At 43.0% G+C, this 16,834-nt stretch overlaps 1 protein-coding gene across 2 annotated transcripts; it reads right to left on the bottom strand.

The window, feature by feature from the left end:
• Positions 1-647: 647 nt before the first annotated feature.
• On the bottom strand, positions 648-16,758 carry atrip (ATR interacting protein). Of its 2 annotated transcripts, none has more exons than XM_022225797.2 (14): positions 16,641-16,758; positions 13,536-14,721; positions 13,079-13,249; positions 11,804-12,149; positions 11,281-11,403; positions 10,472-10,652; positions 9,537-10,107; positions 8,767-9,011; positions 7,950-8,092; positions 7,321-7,409; positions 6,782-6,868; positions 6,131-6,216; positions 5,721-5,881; positions 648-5,310 (listed from the first exon to the last, which is right to left on the bottom strand). In XM_022225797.2, exons 2-14 carry the CDS (start codon positions 14,694-14,696, stop codon positions 5,186-5,188), a joined length of 3,489 nt encoding a protein of 1,162 aa, XP_022081489.2. In that variant the 5' UTR covers positions 14,697-14,721; positions 16,641-16,758; the 3' UTR covers positions 648-5,185. The 2 variants fall into 2 exon arrangements, with proteins under 2 accessions (XP_022081489.2, XP_086992249.1); XM_087136123.1 differs by having other exon boundaries at positions 16,645-16,725.
• Positions 16,759-16,834: the final 76 nt, after the last annotated feature.

Below are 16,834 nucleotides of genomic sequence, written 5' to 3'. Positions count from 1 at the left end.
ATTCAAATTTTATAAATCACATGACACGTCATCGTTCATGCCATTTCATGACAGTCTAGTCTGAGTACAAGCCAGTGTTGGAGCAAAGGTTTTGATTCTCAAAGCCAAGACTTTGACCCACAATCCTTGCGTCCAAGACTTAACCCTGAAGGTCAAGGCCCTGCAGTGTAAAGTTACTACTACGCCTAGAAAACATGTCACATCATATCTTGACTTAAGTATCGTCGGACTGGCAGTTGTTCTCAATGCCACCCTCTTTGTTATTTTATTACAGTGACATAAAATCGTCGCTTGTCCCGATTCTGTAATACAGTATAATGACGTCTTGTCGTGCAGTTGCATCGTATTATCCTGCCGTCGTGTGGCACTTTCGTGTCCGATGGAGCTTTGCGTCATGCCGCTTGTTGTGCTGTTGCGTTGGGTCGTTGTGATTACGTCACGCGTACAATAAGTGTGTAAAAGGCATTAGCGCGAGAACCAGCGCGTGAACCAACACGCGCGCGTACTCCATTCGTTTGCACTGCACTTTCTGGTTCACAGTGACGTCACTTTAGTACTCAGACTTGTGGAAATAGACGCGCCCTTACAGACGTATCTTACAGACGTCGGCCTGTTCCCAAGTACAGACTGATTAATAAGCCAGCAAGTCACTTTTAAAGGTTTTATTACTTAAAAGCCTGAATAAATACAAGGTATATCATAGAAATATGTCAAAACTCATCCATAGCTAACAGCATTCATATCTTCATACATATGATCGTGGAATGGATTTCGGAATGTTCAAATAGCAATTTACCCCTAAATTTCACTGTTTTGTCAGAATTAGGCGAGAAAGAACTTTCTACTTAATGGAAGACTGTTTCACCTTGTTTGAAGATCTTCCATTTATGATTTGTTCATGTGCTGTTTACATTACGACCCTGGGGACAATATGGGGAACTTGTCAACCGCAACATGTTCCTGATTTTAAAGAGCACCTCTAAGGAAAAAACAGGTTTTCTCTGATTTTATCTGTTCAAATAAATATGGAAGCATCCAAATCGAATGCAGTGTCATTTGTCTTCAGAGCTCAACTATAACAAGCTAAAAGGGGCTTTTTTCTGTTCCAGCCAAGATACGAATTCTGAATGTAGATTGCGTCATTCTGGGAAAGCAGAGAAAACGAGGGCAACCCTCACCCCTTGTTCGTTGTGGATAAACGCTCTACACGCCAAATAATGCATGTAGCCATAGTCCCCGGGGGAAACAGGACTTTTCTCAGTAAGGTTTAGTGCAATGTGCATCATGTATTCTTGGAAGTTAAAAGAAAATCAGAGTGAATTACAGTCGCAACAAATCATTCTGGAATTTACTATTTCTGTGTGTCTACCCTTGGCTTCACTGCTATATTTACAGCTTCAAGAATAACTTACACCTGCTCTACGTTTAATTCAGAAATATCCTACACAACAAAGCAGAGGGTCACGTACAGGGGTCGGTTAATGCAAAATCCCCCTCAGTTTGGGGAAAGTACTTTAGAGGAAACGCTTTGCTGAATTATTCTCAGAAGTGAGCATCTCAAACGATAAATTTAATTAGCGTAACTTGAACATGTCCAAAAACAAGCAATGACTTTTTCAACATCGAAGCATGTCTGCAAAGGGAAGCTGAATGTTGACGTGTAATTGATTGTGCTGCTGTTGAAAAGAAAGCCCAATGAGATTGGCTTTTTAAAATTTCCTTTTAAAAACCTTTCCGAATACTTTCACCACGTATAGCTTTTAAGCTCAAACACCCTTCTGCAACTAGGTTTAATGCTGATACAAAATGTTTCACTTGCAATACTCAAGTCAATTTACTTTTAGCTCAACAAACTACAAAAAAGTAAAACCTTAGGAACTGGTCTATGCACTGTACCAAATACAAGCCTGTCAACTTTCTACAGTCAAGCATTTAGGAAAATAGTTGTTGCAAAGCTTTTTTTACACTTAGTCTACACCTCGCACTTTTACAAGTATTAACCATCAATCCATGTGTGTTTAGAGACAGTCAATCTTGGAGTAGATCTCTTGTTCATTTGTTGTTGGTGAACTAACCTGAATACTCCAACTATTATATAGATTTTCAAACAACTTAATGGTTCCACAAAACAGCAACATGAACCCTCCAAGATGGCTCCTACAGCATATGATTACATACTCTTACGTAGCCCCTCAATTTCACAAGTGTACATAAAAACAATCAATACTGACACCAGTGCTTACCTTCAAATTCAATACTAAAGTATTTAAAATATTTTGAAAGGCGAGGCTTTAGCAAGCCACAAATCTTCCAAATCTCCATGTACAAAATTGGTTTTGAATTTTTCAAAAATACATGTATTGGTAAATACAATAGAGAACTTTGCAGAGTACACAAAATGTGCTTTTATGTTGAATTACCGAAGGTTAGAGGCACCTTTTAGACTGAAATGTTTAGTTGGATAACCAGCCCAAACTCTGACCTTCCAAAAACTACTCAACAAGAACAAGACTGAATACAATCGCTGATTTAATTAGCATCTCCCATTCTACACGAGAAAAAAGAGGGGGAGGGGTTATTTTTCCTTTAAAAAAATCTTCTGGCTCACTCTCAAATTGTTAGAAAAAGCTGAGCAGAATACTCAAGGAGAGGATACTCATGATGCAAAGAAATTGGATCTAAGATGGACACATCTTACATGAAAGCTTACAGAGAACAGACACAAAGTAATGACATACTGTCTGCTTCACCAGCCATTTTTTGTCATCAACAACTGCAGTTAGCACAATTCGTCTATACAGCTGGTAATTTCATTTGAAATCTGCAACAATTCACTGTCTCCATCTATAGATACCATTCAGAATGAATACAATGCTGGATAAAGTAAGAGAAAGATATACACACACTTTCAACAAACAATTCGACAAAAAATAAAGGATCTACGCAATGCAATTCACTGCAGTCCTTGGAAGTGCACTTTTTTGTTTCAAATAACCTCATTTCCAATTTCACTATAATCAGTGTCACTTTTACTGTCCCTTTTTTTGAGGGGGGAAAGTTATGCTATGCAACTTTCCCAATTCATGAGCAAAATTGAGTTGTCATTCCAGTAAAAAATCTGCTTAATTTTGTATTTATTTGTCCACAAAAACACTGGATCTATTAATAAACTTAAACGCAAAAGTTTGTCACTTTTTTTCTATACATTGAAGGAGAATGTAAGAAAACTTTGTTTCCTGGATCCTTTAACCTCAATAAATAATGGCTGATCCCAAAACGATAAGAGTAAATTTAGCAGGAAATGCTTAAAACAAAAATCACATGAACCTGTTGATAACCTCTGCTTTCAATACCTTGTTTGGAAACCTTTTGACAAACTTTGATAGATATGTCTGAGGCAGCCCCTTCTACAAATGTGCATCTGATTAAGTTTTATGACGGTCTACCCATGGTGTAGTGGATTCAATAGGAGTATTGCATTGCTGGTGTCTCCATGGTATCTCAGAGGCTGTTTTTGGTATTTAAATTTAGTTACAACGAAGGCACAAAAGGTTACCTTGGACCTATCCCAGTGATACAAAACTCTTGCCCTCTGAGGACGCTTTAACGCATAACCTCTTTATATCAAAGAAGCGAGTTGAACATTACACGGACAGAAATCACAAAGCATATCTGTATTTAATAGCGAATGGCACTTGGACGGCAATCAGAAGAGTTTGGAAAAAAATGTAACCGAGGGAAAAATCTTTTGAAATTGAGTTCTATAAGGTTGCCGGACACTGTCTTGATTTCAACACCTCTCTGGAGAAATGTACAGAAACCACTGTGCCCTACTAAACAGCCAAAGAGCAAAATCTGTTGGCAGTCAACTTGAATAAGAAAACAAATAGGACAACCACAGAAACAATTTCCCCCGACAAGCACATCACTTGATATGCAGTTAATCCTAATCATTTCTCAAACACAGGCTTTGCGTGGTAGCCATCTTGCTGGCCAGTGCTTTTGTTCCACAGAGAAACCTCCTTTGTGCATACCCTGTAGAACAAAAGCACTGGCCTATAAAATGGCAGCCATGCAAACCCTCTATTCTGGGTGGTCAGGGATCTTACATATTCTACTATTTAAAAAGGCTTTCTTTACGACAGCCTTCTTTGAAGACATACGGTACTTCCATAAGAGCACTTCAGGTAACTCCATCATACAGATATATACACACATAGAAAAGTACCTGTTGAGAACTTTCAATAAAAAAAAAACAAAAACAGTATCAAAACTTTTAAAATATGCAAAATAGATCATCTCTACTAGAAATCAGTCGTATGTACACATGTACTTCCAATTTCACTTTGGAAGTATAGTACAAATCCTGTGTTGCATAGTTCACAAGGATGTATGTACTCAAGCATCCGTCCACAAATATCTACATCGTTCACTTTTCCTAATCAGTGCCTCATTTAGCCATCTCTCCACCTGTCTCATGGACAGGTACCAACAATTTGGGATGGGTAGTTCATGCTTGCTTTAGTACAACATTATCACATCCGGGTGTAAATCTTTGACACCGGCGAATAAATCTTTATAGTTCAGTCCACAACGTTGGGTACAATGGAAATATCTGGCCACCCACTGATCCGTCACCTTGGCTCCACCCTGCTGTTGACTCCACCCTGCCTCATCCTAGGGACGGTGTACAGTATCTCTACTGATCCACGTCCATCTTGGCCACGCCCTCCTGCTCACACTATGCCCCACCCTAAATCATCTATTGTATAGCGCATAACACCCCCACTGATCCATCACCCTGGCTCCGTCCTGCTGTTGACTCCACCCTGCCTCATCTCTGAGGTAGTATTCTCCATCTCTACTGATCCACCTCCATCTTGGCCACGCCCTCCTGCTCACACTATGCCCCACCCTAAATCATCTATTGTATAGTGCATAACACCCCCACTGATCCATGACCCTGGCTCCGTCCTGCTGTGGACTCCACCCTGCCTCATCTCTGAGGTAGTATTCTCCATCTCTACTGATCCACCTCCATCTTGGCCACGCCCTCCTGCTCACACTATGCCCCACCCTAAATCATCCATTGTATAGCGCATAACATCCCCACTGATCCATGACCCTGGCTCCGTCCCGCTGTTGACTCCACCCTGCCTCATCTCTGAGGTAGTATTCTCCGTCTCTACTGATCCACCTCCATCTTGGCCACGCCCTCCTGTTCCTCCTCGTTCTCCTCATATTCCTCCTCCAGCTCCCCTTCTGTCTCATCCCACTGTATGAAGTCCCACAAATCCTGCACTAGACCAGCTGTGGAGGACAGTCGAACACAAGCACCATTCAAGATCTACCCTTTGGCAAGAATACTTATGAAATCACAACATTTTTCAGCACCTTCCAGTTTGTACTCCTTCTTTATGCTAGATGTTGGAAGAAACCTTTGGACTGCCATTCTAAGGGCATTTCAAGGCTTTTGTTTCTATTTCAATGTAGCATTTTTGTATGCAGCATTTTTACAGTGAGCGATATCCTAGTTTATAACTTGTCAAGAAAATTCTGGAATAAAAAAAGAATACCTGATTTGTCAGGAAATAGCTGCCAAAAATTACCCGAAATGCTGCACTTCAAAAGCTACGCCTGCAAAAACAGGAATCTTTTCATTTCATTTTAGGCAGCAACATCTGAACACTTCTTTCCCTCAAGATGAAGGAAAGGCTTACTTTCATTGTCAGTCACACCGGGGAGCCTGTGGTACCGTTTGCTTAGACTGGTGACGGCGGCCACGTAGAACTTCTCCACATCCAGCCGGTGATCGGCAAAGTGGCGGTCATGCATGGCCAGACAGTGAAGCAGCAGCAAGCATTCATGCAGGACGTGCCTCCTAAGATGGCAAGTGAGAGAAAAGAGGATGGCTTAAAAATCATTGCTACCATCAGGAATATTGCAGATTGAGGTGGAAAAATGCCGGAGCATTTTACACCTCATTTGGAGAGTTACTTTGGGGGAAACCAGTAACACATAAAAATGCATCATGTTTACAACGTAGAAGTGACAAAACGAGGAGTTTCTACTGATAATGGGTGCCGTGTTCCCACTGGAACATTTGCAATTGGTTCCAACGATCACTGACCAGTACTGAGTAGGACGCTGGGAGACCATCATTGCCAGCGTGACGTCCAATATCCTCTTGAGCATCAAGACCACTGCATTGACCAGCTGCAAAGAAACATGGGAACAAACAGGTGCCAATCACAAATAAACGTACAAAATCATTGTTAGTCCAGCTTACAAGAATTCCTATTATTTATGTACTGACTGTCAGTGAGGGCGCTAGTAAGCCGATATGCAACTGGGGATATGCAACTTTGTCTTTAACCTCAATGACAAATTTCTCTAAAGGAGACGACCTCAGGTTCAAAAAAGTCTGAATGCCATCCATCAATGTGTTTAACATCAATATGCAATCTGCAGTAGCAGCTGCTTTACAGTCTTGCATGTCCCCAGAAATGTCGAGTGAGATCCCCCGAGGCCATGGAGCGTGTATTGGGGAACTAGGCTAGCTCAGTTGTCATACAAAAGTCTTCTCCTGATCTGTTTTCTGCAACCCCGTGCGGCTGCCTGCTGGCTCATCAAATAAGAAATTCACCAAATTTTCACGACCCTGAAAAACGCTTCAGCTTTCCAAAATTAATATTTAATCTCCTTTTATTACCGGACACAAAGCCAGCTTTGGAAAAAAAACAAAACAGAAATGCTGGCTGATTTTCCCATCACGCTTTACCTCCACACTACACTGGCAATCCGTGTCCAGCAGCAGGGTAGCGCCCTGGTGATGAGTTCCTATGATGCCCCACAGCAATGAGATTACCTTCAACCAAGGATGAAAAAAAGTCCATCACAAATCCAGTCAGAAATTTGTCATCCCATTATTACGGGCCAGTCGCAAGCCATCCAGGACAATCCAGTGAACTGAGACAAAGGTGTGTCTTTATCACAGCCCACCCTGTTACCAATGACATGCCTTATGACTCGACCTGCGACTGATTTACAGTAAAAGTCCGTACATAGATACAATCCTTAGGTGATTGGCTAATAGTAGACACAATTTTCTATTTGCTAAGGTCTCATTTTAAGCATATACCATAGACAACATGTTTTAACAGATAAGCTGCTTTGGTATGTTCCTTTGGCTTTATCTGCATGCTGAATACACTGAGATGAGACAGGTAGTTGTCCACATTCTAATGATTATAATGACTTCAGAGTTTTCAGGGCAAATTAGAGACAGATGAATCCTTTTTTCACAATGTTGACAAGCACCTTGACGGTGAGCTGGACTTTCTGAGGATTCCTGCAGCCCAGAGATCCGTGGACTCCGCACTGGTAGCACTGCAGCAGGAGGCAGGAGTCTGGCAAATGAAAATCAACAAATGAGAAAATCCAACTCTGAATCCACCTGATCCCTTCTCAATCCAAGAGTAAGTTACCACTCTAAACTGCAACTGCAGTGAGAGGCATCGGGATCTCACCATAAACAAGGAAGAATTAAAACAGCAAGGCAATTCTAAGGAGCCATAATTCCTGATGACTTCCAACTCATTTTGTTAGGCTGGGCCAAATTTAGAACCCAGAATGGTAATTCTAAGGAGCCATAGTTCCTGATGACTTCCAACTCATTTTGTTAGGCTGGGCCAAATTTAGAACCCAGAATGGTAATTCTAAGGAGCCATAGTTCCTGATGACTTCTAACTCATTTTGTTAGGCTGGGCCAAATTTAGAACCCAGAATGGTAATTCTAAGGAGCCATAGTTCCTGATGACTTCCAACTCATTTTGTTAGGCTGGGCCAAATTTAGAACCCAGAACGGCTATTCTAATGGGTTGTAGTTCCCAAGAGGGATATGCTTTGCAGAAGAACTAGTAGAAGAGACATGGTATGTGCTCCCCTACCTGATTGGTTGCACAGCTTGGCAGTTAGCTTCCATGATGAACTCAAGGCTTTCAAAATGTCTAGGGCACGGCACACTTGGGTGAATGTGCTGTCTCGAGACATACAGTTGTACAGAGCGTTGTGTACAAGTAAGGAATCTAACCTGCTCAGGTAAACAAGGAAATAATCAAATTTTCCTGGAACAAGGGCTTTTACAAGAGGAAGAAAGTACTCTAATGCAGAGAAAAAACTAACAAGCTGAATGCAATCTGGTTAGTTTTATCATCCCTGTTCTAATGGAGTCCTCCAGACTTTCCAAAAAAAGGCAATAATGGGGTTTGAACATGTCACCAGCCTCGTTTTGAGCTTTCGTTCAAAATATCAATGTGAGTTTTTGTTAACTTTTTTACATCATCATAAAACACAATGTAGGCCTATAGACTGGGCTGACAAAATGTCCAGTGTCCTGAATGATGCACTATTCGACAGTACAGTGGCACAACTCATGGAGAGACAGGGCACCAATGTGAAGACAGGGTACCAGACATTTTCACCTGATCATGTCGTTAATCATTCCACAATTGACCCTTACTCTCAAAGCATTCCTACTAGAGCCCTTCCAGAATCCTCCAAAATGTTACCTCTGAAGGAACCAATGGCTCATTGCACTGTCAGTTTAAACAGCAATCAAAACCCATTAGAATTGGCACAAGCTGGACTCTGCCCTCTAAAATCCTACAAAACTTCTCCCAAGAACCTCCTGGCAGATTATGAGGGATCTAGGTAGGAGAATGTTCATCAATATCAATCTTTTCAAGAAACACCGATCTGTGCTACCTGTCCATGTCCTCGGCACTTGATTTCTGTACAAGGACACGCAGCGCGTCCAGGGACGACTCGACCACCTCCCAGCAGTTGCCCAGGCCGTGCTGCATGCTGGCAATCCTCATCAGCTTGCTGAGGATGCGGTTTCTGCGCGGCTCTGGCAGGTTGTCGCCGGGTGCTGTTGGCGGTGCTGGTTGCGGAGGGGGATCGTGGACGACGGACGAGTGGCCCGCGGATTTAGAAGGAGCTTGAGTTGGCTGCAAAGATAATCAAAAGGTCTCTGTTATTTTAATTAAAATTTCGAACAAAAAGAAAAGGTAAACCCATAAAATCAATCTATTCCCATAATGATTTCTGTGTATAGTACTAATTCTATAAATGATGCTCTGTGTCAATTATTTCATTGAAATATGAAACATACGGCATCTATTTTGTCAGTACATCTACACTTAAATTGAGAATAACTGTGATAATTTAGAAGCACTGTTTAACTCTGAAAGTGCGGAATTCACTAACCACTGGAAATGTCAGCATTGTTAGCATTAATGGAGTGGTTGAAGAGACTATTCAAGTCTTCCAATTTATCACAGAGTAGCACACCAACAAACAATGCATTGTTTTGGTTCTTCAATGGGATTCAAATGTCATGAATGGTGAACCACAGCAGGGTTCCACCTTTCTCAATTTGGCCAAATCCTAAAGATACTTCCTGGGTGTGAAGACTTTGGGAGGTTCACAGCCAGTGGTGACTCTGATTGTACAGGTTTAATGATGAAACTCACATCAATAAGAGGTGCAGATGGGTCGATCTCCATGGCTGAGGCATCTTCGTCACTCTCAGGAGATTCAGGGTCTCTGAAGGTGCCCGTGTGGAGGACGGCCGTCCGCACCGTGGAAGAATGCAGCAGCATCCTACGCAACAAGGCCAGGGAGGTAAGCACCGCCGATTCCGCATGACCCAGCGCTGCAAAATCCTCACTGGGGCTGCTGGAGCCACAGGAATCCGGGGAAGACTCCAGGCTGTGACTACCACCGCTGCTGCTGCTCAGGCAGGTGGAGCAGAGCCCCTGGGTGTTGCTCAGGATTACGCTGTGGGTTGCGTCGATGTAAGCGGTCAGCTGGTCCTCCAAGAGGGGCAGGAGGTCCGTGACGTAGGTCACTGGGTCCCGAGTCTCTGGGACCTGGGACCTTTCTGCCGGTGGTTGAAGAGGAGGTGCTTGGAGGGTGACACTGGGTGGCAGCGGTGGGATACGGGGTGGATTAAGGATGTTGGATATAGCCCTGGTGGCAAGCTCCAAATTGTGATGAGTTTTTTCACTAACATCAAGTGCCTGCCTCTTGCTTGGCAAGACTCTAAAAAGAAAAAGAAATAAAAGAAACAGTTAGTTAAGCTCGGACAAATTAAGAAACTTAACAAGAGAACTTCTTAATGTAATGTCTAAATTCATCAGTTCTAACATCAACAGTCTCAACTTCTTTGTTGTGAAAAAAAATTGAGCTTTCAAGTAACCTACTTTAGAACTAGAATCGCATTTTACCTTTCCCTTCCCACTCAACGAATCTGGATGAGTAAGGACTTGTCCAGAATGCAACACGAAAATACTTCCTTTCGCTTTTGAGGTTTGACGGTAGCTCAACTTTGAGAAGCAGTGGTGATCCAGAAACAAAAATCTAGTTTCTCCAGATCAAAGAAGACAGGCAGAAACATTGGTCGCACCTTTTGGGTTTGGCTGGTGATGGCTCTCCTGGCAGAGCAGCCTCGGTCCCTTCGCTGGGCACTCGGTCATGACCAGTGGACTGGACCAGACCCATAAGTCCTCCCACCGACCCACTGGCAGTGACTTTCTCCTCAGGATCTTGCAGCAAACTGCTAACAAGCTGGGCTTCTGCTGATGAACCTTTACAGGAGAGGAAAAAAGTAGCTTGGCATTGAAAAAAATTGATTCTTTCAGTTAAAACAAAGCATGAAGGGCAAAGAGACTATGTAACTTTGGTCTGGTTGTGCAAATTCAGCTGAAAAGTGGTCACACATACTTCTTGCAGAGATCAGCAAACAAGGATGGATTCCGAATCTTTGCTTCACCTAGGTCTCAGACTATGCCTAATTTTCAAACTTCCCGGCATCCCTTCCCCAGGGTTCTGAGTTTTAGCTAAATAAAAAGGCAACGAAACATGGAGGGTTTCCAAACACTGGCTTCACCACTTTGGAGCTTTCAGCTCAAAAAAAGTCATGTTTTGCTAAATACGTTAAGAAGTGTGTACTGCTGGCCCAAGACAGAAAATTTTTTTATTTAGCTCACAATTACAGGCCTCGAAATTCAAAGGGTTGAGGCAACGAAGCCTAGATCAAAGCCGAGATATGGCAATGTCTGTGAAGTGCCTTTGTACAATTCTCATAGTACAACGCCTCACCTCTTTCAGTTCCCGCCAAGACACATTACGCTGACCAAGACATGAAAATATCGCAGAAATATTAACGGCATTATCAAGATTACTAAATGTGATAAACTGTGCTCCTGGGCTTACCTGTCTGAAACCTCGCGGACAACCTGCATGACTTCTTGGCATTGCTGGGGGGCTTGTTGGATGTGGCAGAGGGGCTGCCGTGTGCAGCTGGAATAGGATGGGGAACTGCCGGAGACGCCTTGCCTAACACCAAGTATTTTGTACAAAGAATCAAAGCAATGCCAAGACCAAGGTATACGGACACCTGTCCCATTCTCAAGTTCTGAACAGAAAAATTATTTCTGAATATTAAAAGTCAAAATGTGAATGTTAAGATTTGGGCAGTTAAATGCTAATTGTAACACTCAATCTAGTATTTCTGAAAGTCTGCATGCCTATGGTCAAGTGCTTTCTAATGTATCAGTTTGTGAACATGCATGTGTACGTTATGAAAATATTTGATTTGCCAATTAAATTTCACGCTCAATAAAAATCATATAACTGATCAAAAGTACAAAAAGAAAGCTCCAGTAAATTTGAAATCATATATGTGTCTTCTTTTATTTCGCTTCCTCTATTAGAATGCAAGAAATTCAAAATGCACCTGGACTTTTAACAGCAAAACCTTTCCTCGGACTCCTTTTGGGACTGTGTCGGACTTGCAGGCTCTCTGACAGCGTCCGGACCCGGGGTGACCTCAGCTGACCCCTCTCCACTTTAGGATTGTCCGCCATGAACGACTTCTGGGTCGGAAACACGTCTGCGTCTCTGGCTTCGTCTTCTGTCTTGCCGGGCCGCGGCAACGTTGGGTGTTGCTTCGGGGGTGTGGCGGGGGCACTGTTTGAGCTGCTGGTGGGGACAGGCGGTCGGGTGCGGTGGTTCTGGCTGGCGCTCTGCACCTGCATCAGCTCCACCTCCTTAAACTGCAGCTGGGCTTTCAGGCTTTCGTTCTGATAATTCGAACGAAAGAAAAATTGGTTTGGATTCATATCCAGCGAAAACTGCCACTAGTTAAAATTCTTTTCTGTAATCCAGATAGGTTGGGATTGAGTATCCCCAAGCAATGCCAAGGCTACACATATTAACCCTAACAATCCTCCATCCTCCATAATTCACTATTCAAATATTCAACCTTCAATTTGATTGAATATCTGAATATTCGGTTGCACCGACCGGCAGATTGTTGATGAACAAACCATATACAAAATCAGTTGTGATAACACACACAATTGTACATTATGATCAATATAATAGGTTCTCACATCTAGGAGTATCTCCAGCCACGATTTGGCAAGATTTAAGCGATGAACAAGACTTCTTGCCCTGTTAAAAATTTCTATAGCCCTTTACACTGTTTATTGAATAATTTACTTTTTAAATCATTGTAAGATTTTCATTTGAATCTGCTTGAAACAAGCCTCCATGGTGCAATTTTTCTAATTTGAAAGAAAAGGAAATGTTCAGTTCCTTTTCGTGAATTTTGCATTTGAATATTCAAATTTGAAAAATAATATTCAAATATTAAACAATCGATCAAATATTCGGTTATTCGGATATTCACCACAGCCCTATTGAGGACTGAGACTGCTACAAACCAACATCACAATTAAACACCACCTCGCGTCTAGATGTCTGTTCCGACAAGAAGCATCCCTCAACAAAATAGATGGGCTGGCAGGGAAGTTTTTCGACCAGGCTTGAGCACACATCCGGGGCACAAGCGAAAAGAATCCAGCAATGCATGCTCAGCACGGTCAACACCAAACACAGATAAACCTGTGCACACACGCAGTGAGTTCCTACCAAAGAGGGGCGAGTGTTGCCTTGTGTAAAACCCATGCCATCTCCTGATCCAGTGCGGAGCGGATGACACTCTTACCTCTTTGCGGAGTTCCCTCTCCATCTCCCTCATCTGTTGCTTCTTCTGTTCTTCGGCTTGCAGACGTTCCATCTGTAGACGGTTGGCCTCCACCTTGGCCTTGCTCAGGTTCTGCCTCAGGACCTGTATTTCTCCGTTCTTGCTGAGCATCTCTTCGTTCAATTGCTTCAGCTTGAAATGTAAAAAAGGGGACATATTCACCACATGAATATGTTTGCACATCAATGACAAAATGATATGAACAAATGACCTCGAGGTCAAATCGATCACGCGTACATTATGCCATCAGTTGAAAAATGAGGGGTGTATCGCTGGACTAGCAAGTGTATGGTACCAAGACATTTAAATCCCCCTCTCCAAAAGTGAAAATGCAATATTGAGATCAGCAAGCATTCCAACATTTTGGGATTGGTTGGAGTGGAAAGATTTGGCCAGGAAGGCGACTTGGTCAACTAACCTGTTGCTTGAAGGCTTCGCACTCTGACCTGTACTTGACCATTTGCTGTTGCTGAAGTGCCCATGTCTGGGATGAGCCGGTCTCTCTTTCCGAGGTTGGCAGGCCTGGCGACTCCCTAGCTACTGCCCCCTTTGGAGGGGTAAGACTGGTTGTGTCACAACCCCCACGTTGGGGTGGTGCCGCATGGAATGACCCTCCGACGCTGGCATTGCTGGGGATGGCCCCTGGCTTGGTACTGTAAGGGACGGGATTACTTCTGTTGCTTAGGTCACCATGGGGATTCTGCAAAACATTCCTGGTTGGGTACGGTCCCGTATTGTTGCCAATGCCTAGCTGAGGCTCTGGTTTGGATGCAGACGTTACAATTTGAGAACCATTGTTGGTTTGGGGAGTCTGTTTTGAGGATGCCGCTGGCATGCTTGACCGGAGAGTCTGAACTTTGGCAGAATCGACATTTTCGCCAAGCTGGTGGCTATATGGTGATGTGCTTCCACTGCGATACGGGGATGAGTAATAAATCTTAGTTCCCGTCACGTTGCTTTGCTTCATGCTGCTTCTGTTTTGGGCTTGGGGGAATGTGGGAGTTGCCGTGCGATTTGAAACTGTGGAGGGGACTGGTGTTTGTGAGCGACCTCCCCGGGAGTTCGTTGATTTGAAAGAAAACCTGCTGCCGGTGCTGGCATAACTGGTGTTGGCGTGCTGCAGGGCAACATAGCTGCCGCAGGCCTGTGAGTCGTTTTCGGCGCTCATCTTATTGACAACTTGGCCATGGACACCTGTTGGGTAGTTGGTCTGACGGCTTGGAAACCTCGGGGTGCTGGCCGGCCTCTTCAGGGCCTGGGCTGGCGGACCCAGATCTTGGCACGGCTGCTGGCTCAAGGCCTGAGAGGCTATCATGTCACATGACTCCAGATCGTCCTCGGTGAAGCTGTCAAAGTCCTGGAATGGATCCCCATCATCTGTGGACCCTAAGTCTCCGCTGTCTCCCATCCGAGGTTTCTTCCTCGGACCCGGCGAGTCCCTAACGTTCATACTGCCTGCGTTCAAATTGGTCTGACGGAGGACATTGGCCGTTCTCTGGCCAGGGGAAGCACTGACACTGTTATAGATGGGCGGACGCTTGTTTGGTGCAGGCCCTGAGAAAAGTGGGTTGACAGACATGCTCTCTGTTCATCAAAGGACCTTTCTGAAAAAGAAACGGAAAAATACAGATCCATCATAATAGATACAAAACAAATCTTCTTTGGACCATTTACAGCAATTAACAGCCCAAAATCTCATAAATCAATTCTTAACTCCTTTATGATGACATCGGTAAGCCTGTTCTGTATTTTACAGCAATGACAGCCCCTAGACTTTTTTCTGATAGAAAGAGTTCCATATACATATAGGGACATCACTGACTTTTCCTTGCAGTCATGATAAATGAATAACATGTCCTAGTGAAAATTAATATTTTAATAGATGTCTTAGTGAAATGCAAATTTAGCACTGAAAATGGTTGTGCACGGTGTCACAGGGTGTAAAGTGATTCGTGGTGTTATGCCACAACTATAGCGTCTGTCCCAACTATAGTTGGGACAGTCCCAACTGTAGTGCTGCAGTTGGGCTGGCCCAACAATTGTTGATCAATTTCTGTAGAAAAGTTCTCAACCTTATCTTAGTTTATGCATTTCACATTCAACACAATTCATCTAAAATATGGCACTTCATCTCTGACATGGCAATGTAAACAACATGACTTTGGCACATGCTGGGCACATGCACACTGGACCTCTGTGCTATAGCTGGCCCAGCCCAACTATAGCACTCTAGTTGGGACCAATTATGGGGCAGCGCAGATATCCGGGATTCTCACAAAATGGCAGGAACCACGCTGGTGAAACCACCGACCATGGCGACGTATGCACACACCAGCCAGTCCGAGATCGGGTTACACAATCTTTTCTTTGATCAGTCCCTACACACGCGCTCGTTGAAGTTTCATCGGCGCGGTGTGGTTGCTACCTACAGTTTTGTGAAACTCCTGGATGTCCACGCTGTCCCGTAGTTGAGACAGGTCATGCTATTTAGCGTCAACAACACGTCAACTAAACATTCAAGCTTTTTTATGAAAATATTATATATTTACAATATTAGTAATAGGCTCCTGCATATCATATTTCATGTATCATGTTATCGAAAATGATATTGGAGTGACAAATTCGAGCCAACTCGTGCAGCCTGACTGGCCGCCATCTTGTTTTTGAGAGGACAGTAGAGGAAAGAAAGATGGCCAACATCGCCAACAAATTTTGTTTTTCTGCGTGAATCTGGAAGCGAATTCGATGTTTCTTTTACAAGGTTTTAGTTTTACAGTTATGACAGTGGCAGGTCTTAGAGTCTCTAAATTAAGATAAAATCACTTTTATATCTTTAGAGGGTATTTTCAAGTTGTTGACACTTTGTTGACGCTAGTTGTATGTGTTGACACTTGTTGACCATGTTGATGCTAATACTATTAGGCCTACTAGTAATAGCATGACCGGTTGAGACTGTGCTGCAGTTGGGGCATAACCATGATAACACTTTCAAACAGAATACTCCATTCTCAATTTCTCAAAACATATTGATAAAAAAAAATTTTGACAAGAGGCTTCAGTAGATAGGAGGGAATGTCCCAATAATATTTTTGCGACACTGTCAGATGACTGTTTTCATTAACCCCCGTCCCCCTTAACATCAGACCATCATGACTGTGCTTAATAACTTAATGTTAATCTGAATAACGTTGACCCTGTGAATCGCCTTTTTAATTTTTTAACATGTCCAAATATTGAAAAAGGTGATTTGTGGGGTTGGCCTACAATTTACAAACATGACGAACTGTCCAAAGTTACTAGGACCACAAAACATATCGTTTCACATGTCGGACTAGGCCTACATCATACATGATATAGCCTAGCTCATGCCTAGCTTAAGTTACGATACATTTTTATTTTTGAACATAAGCATTGTCTATTTACAGGGTTGTAAGTTGTTTGCTAAATACAAGCTGCAGGGTTAAATTAAATTAAATCAACATTTTTGAAAAGGTTTCTTTCATCCGAAACTTCATAGGCCTACCTACTGCCGAACCAATCTCTCAATTGCCGTTTTGCGAGCAGAGAGCGCGAGTTGTTTGTAGCTAGCTAGAACATGACATGTGCTGCGATAATGTTTTTCTTCAAAGATTCCAATAACCCGCGAGGGTGGATTTGAAATAGCTCATAAATAAAAACGTATTTTGTCGAAAAATTACACTCTCAACCTCAAAAGTA

The sequence above is a fragment of the Acanthaster planci genome, linkage group LG04 (assembly GCF_054643075.1).
Source record: "Acanthaster planci isolate LZ-2023a linkage group LG04, COTS_SCS, whole genome shotgun sequence".
Lineage (NCBI taxonomy): Eukaryota > Metazoa > Echinodermata > Asteroidea > Valvatida > Acanthasteridae > Acanthaster > Acanthaster planci.
Note: the sequence above shows the minus strand (reverse complement) of the source record. Positions and strands in the feature narration are given on the sequence as shown.

Coding starts and splice junctions, on each gene's coding strand:
- atrip (XM_022225797.2), bottom strand. CDS start 14,696: ATGTCTGTCAACCCACTTTTCTCAGGGCCTGCACCAAACAAGCGTCCG. Junction 11,404..11,803: donor TTTTGCTGTTAAAAGTCCAG/GTGCATTTTGAA, acceptor ACTTGGTGTTAG/GCAAGGCGTCTCCGGCAGTT. Junction 9,012..9,536: donor CATCTGCACCTCTTATTGAT/GTGAGTTTCATC, acceptor TTATCTTTGCAG/CCAACTCAAGCTCCTTCTAA.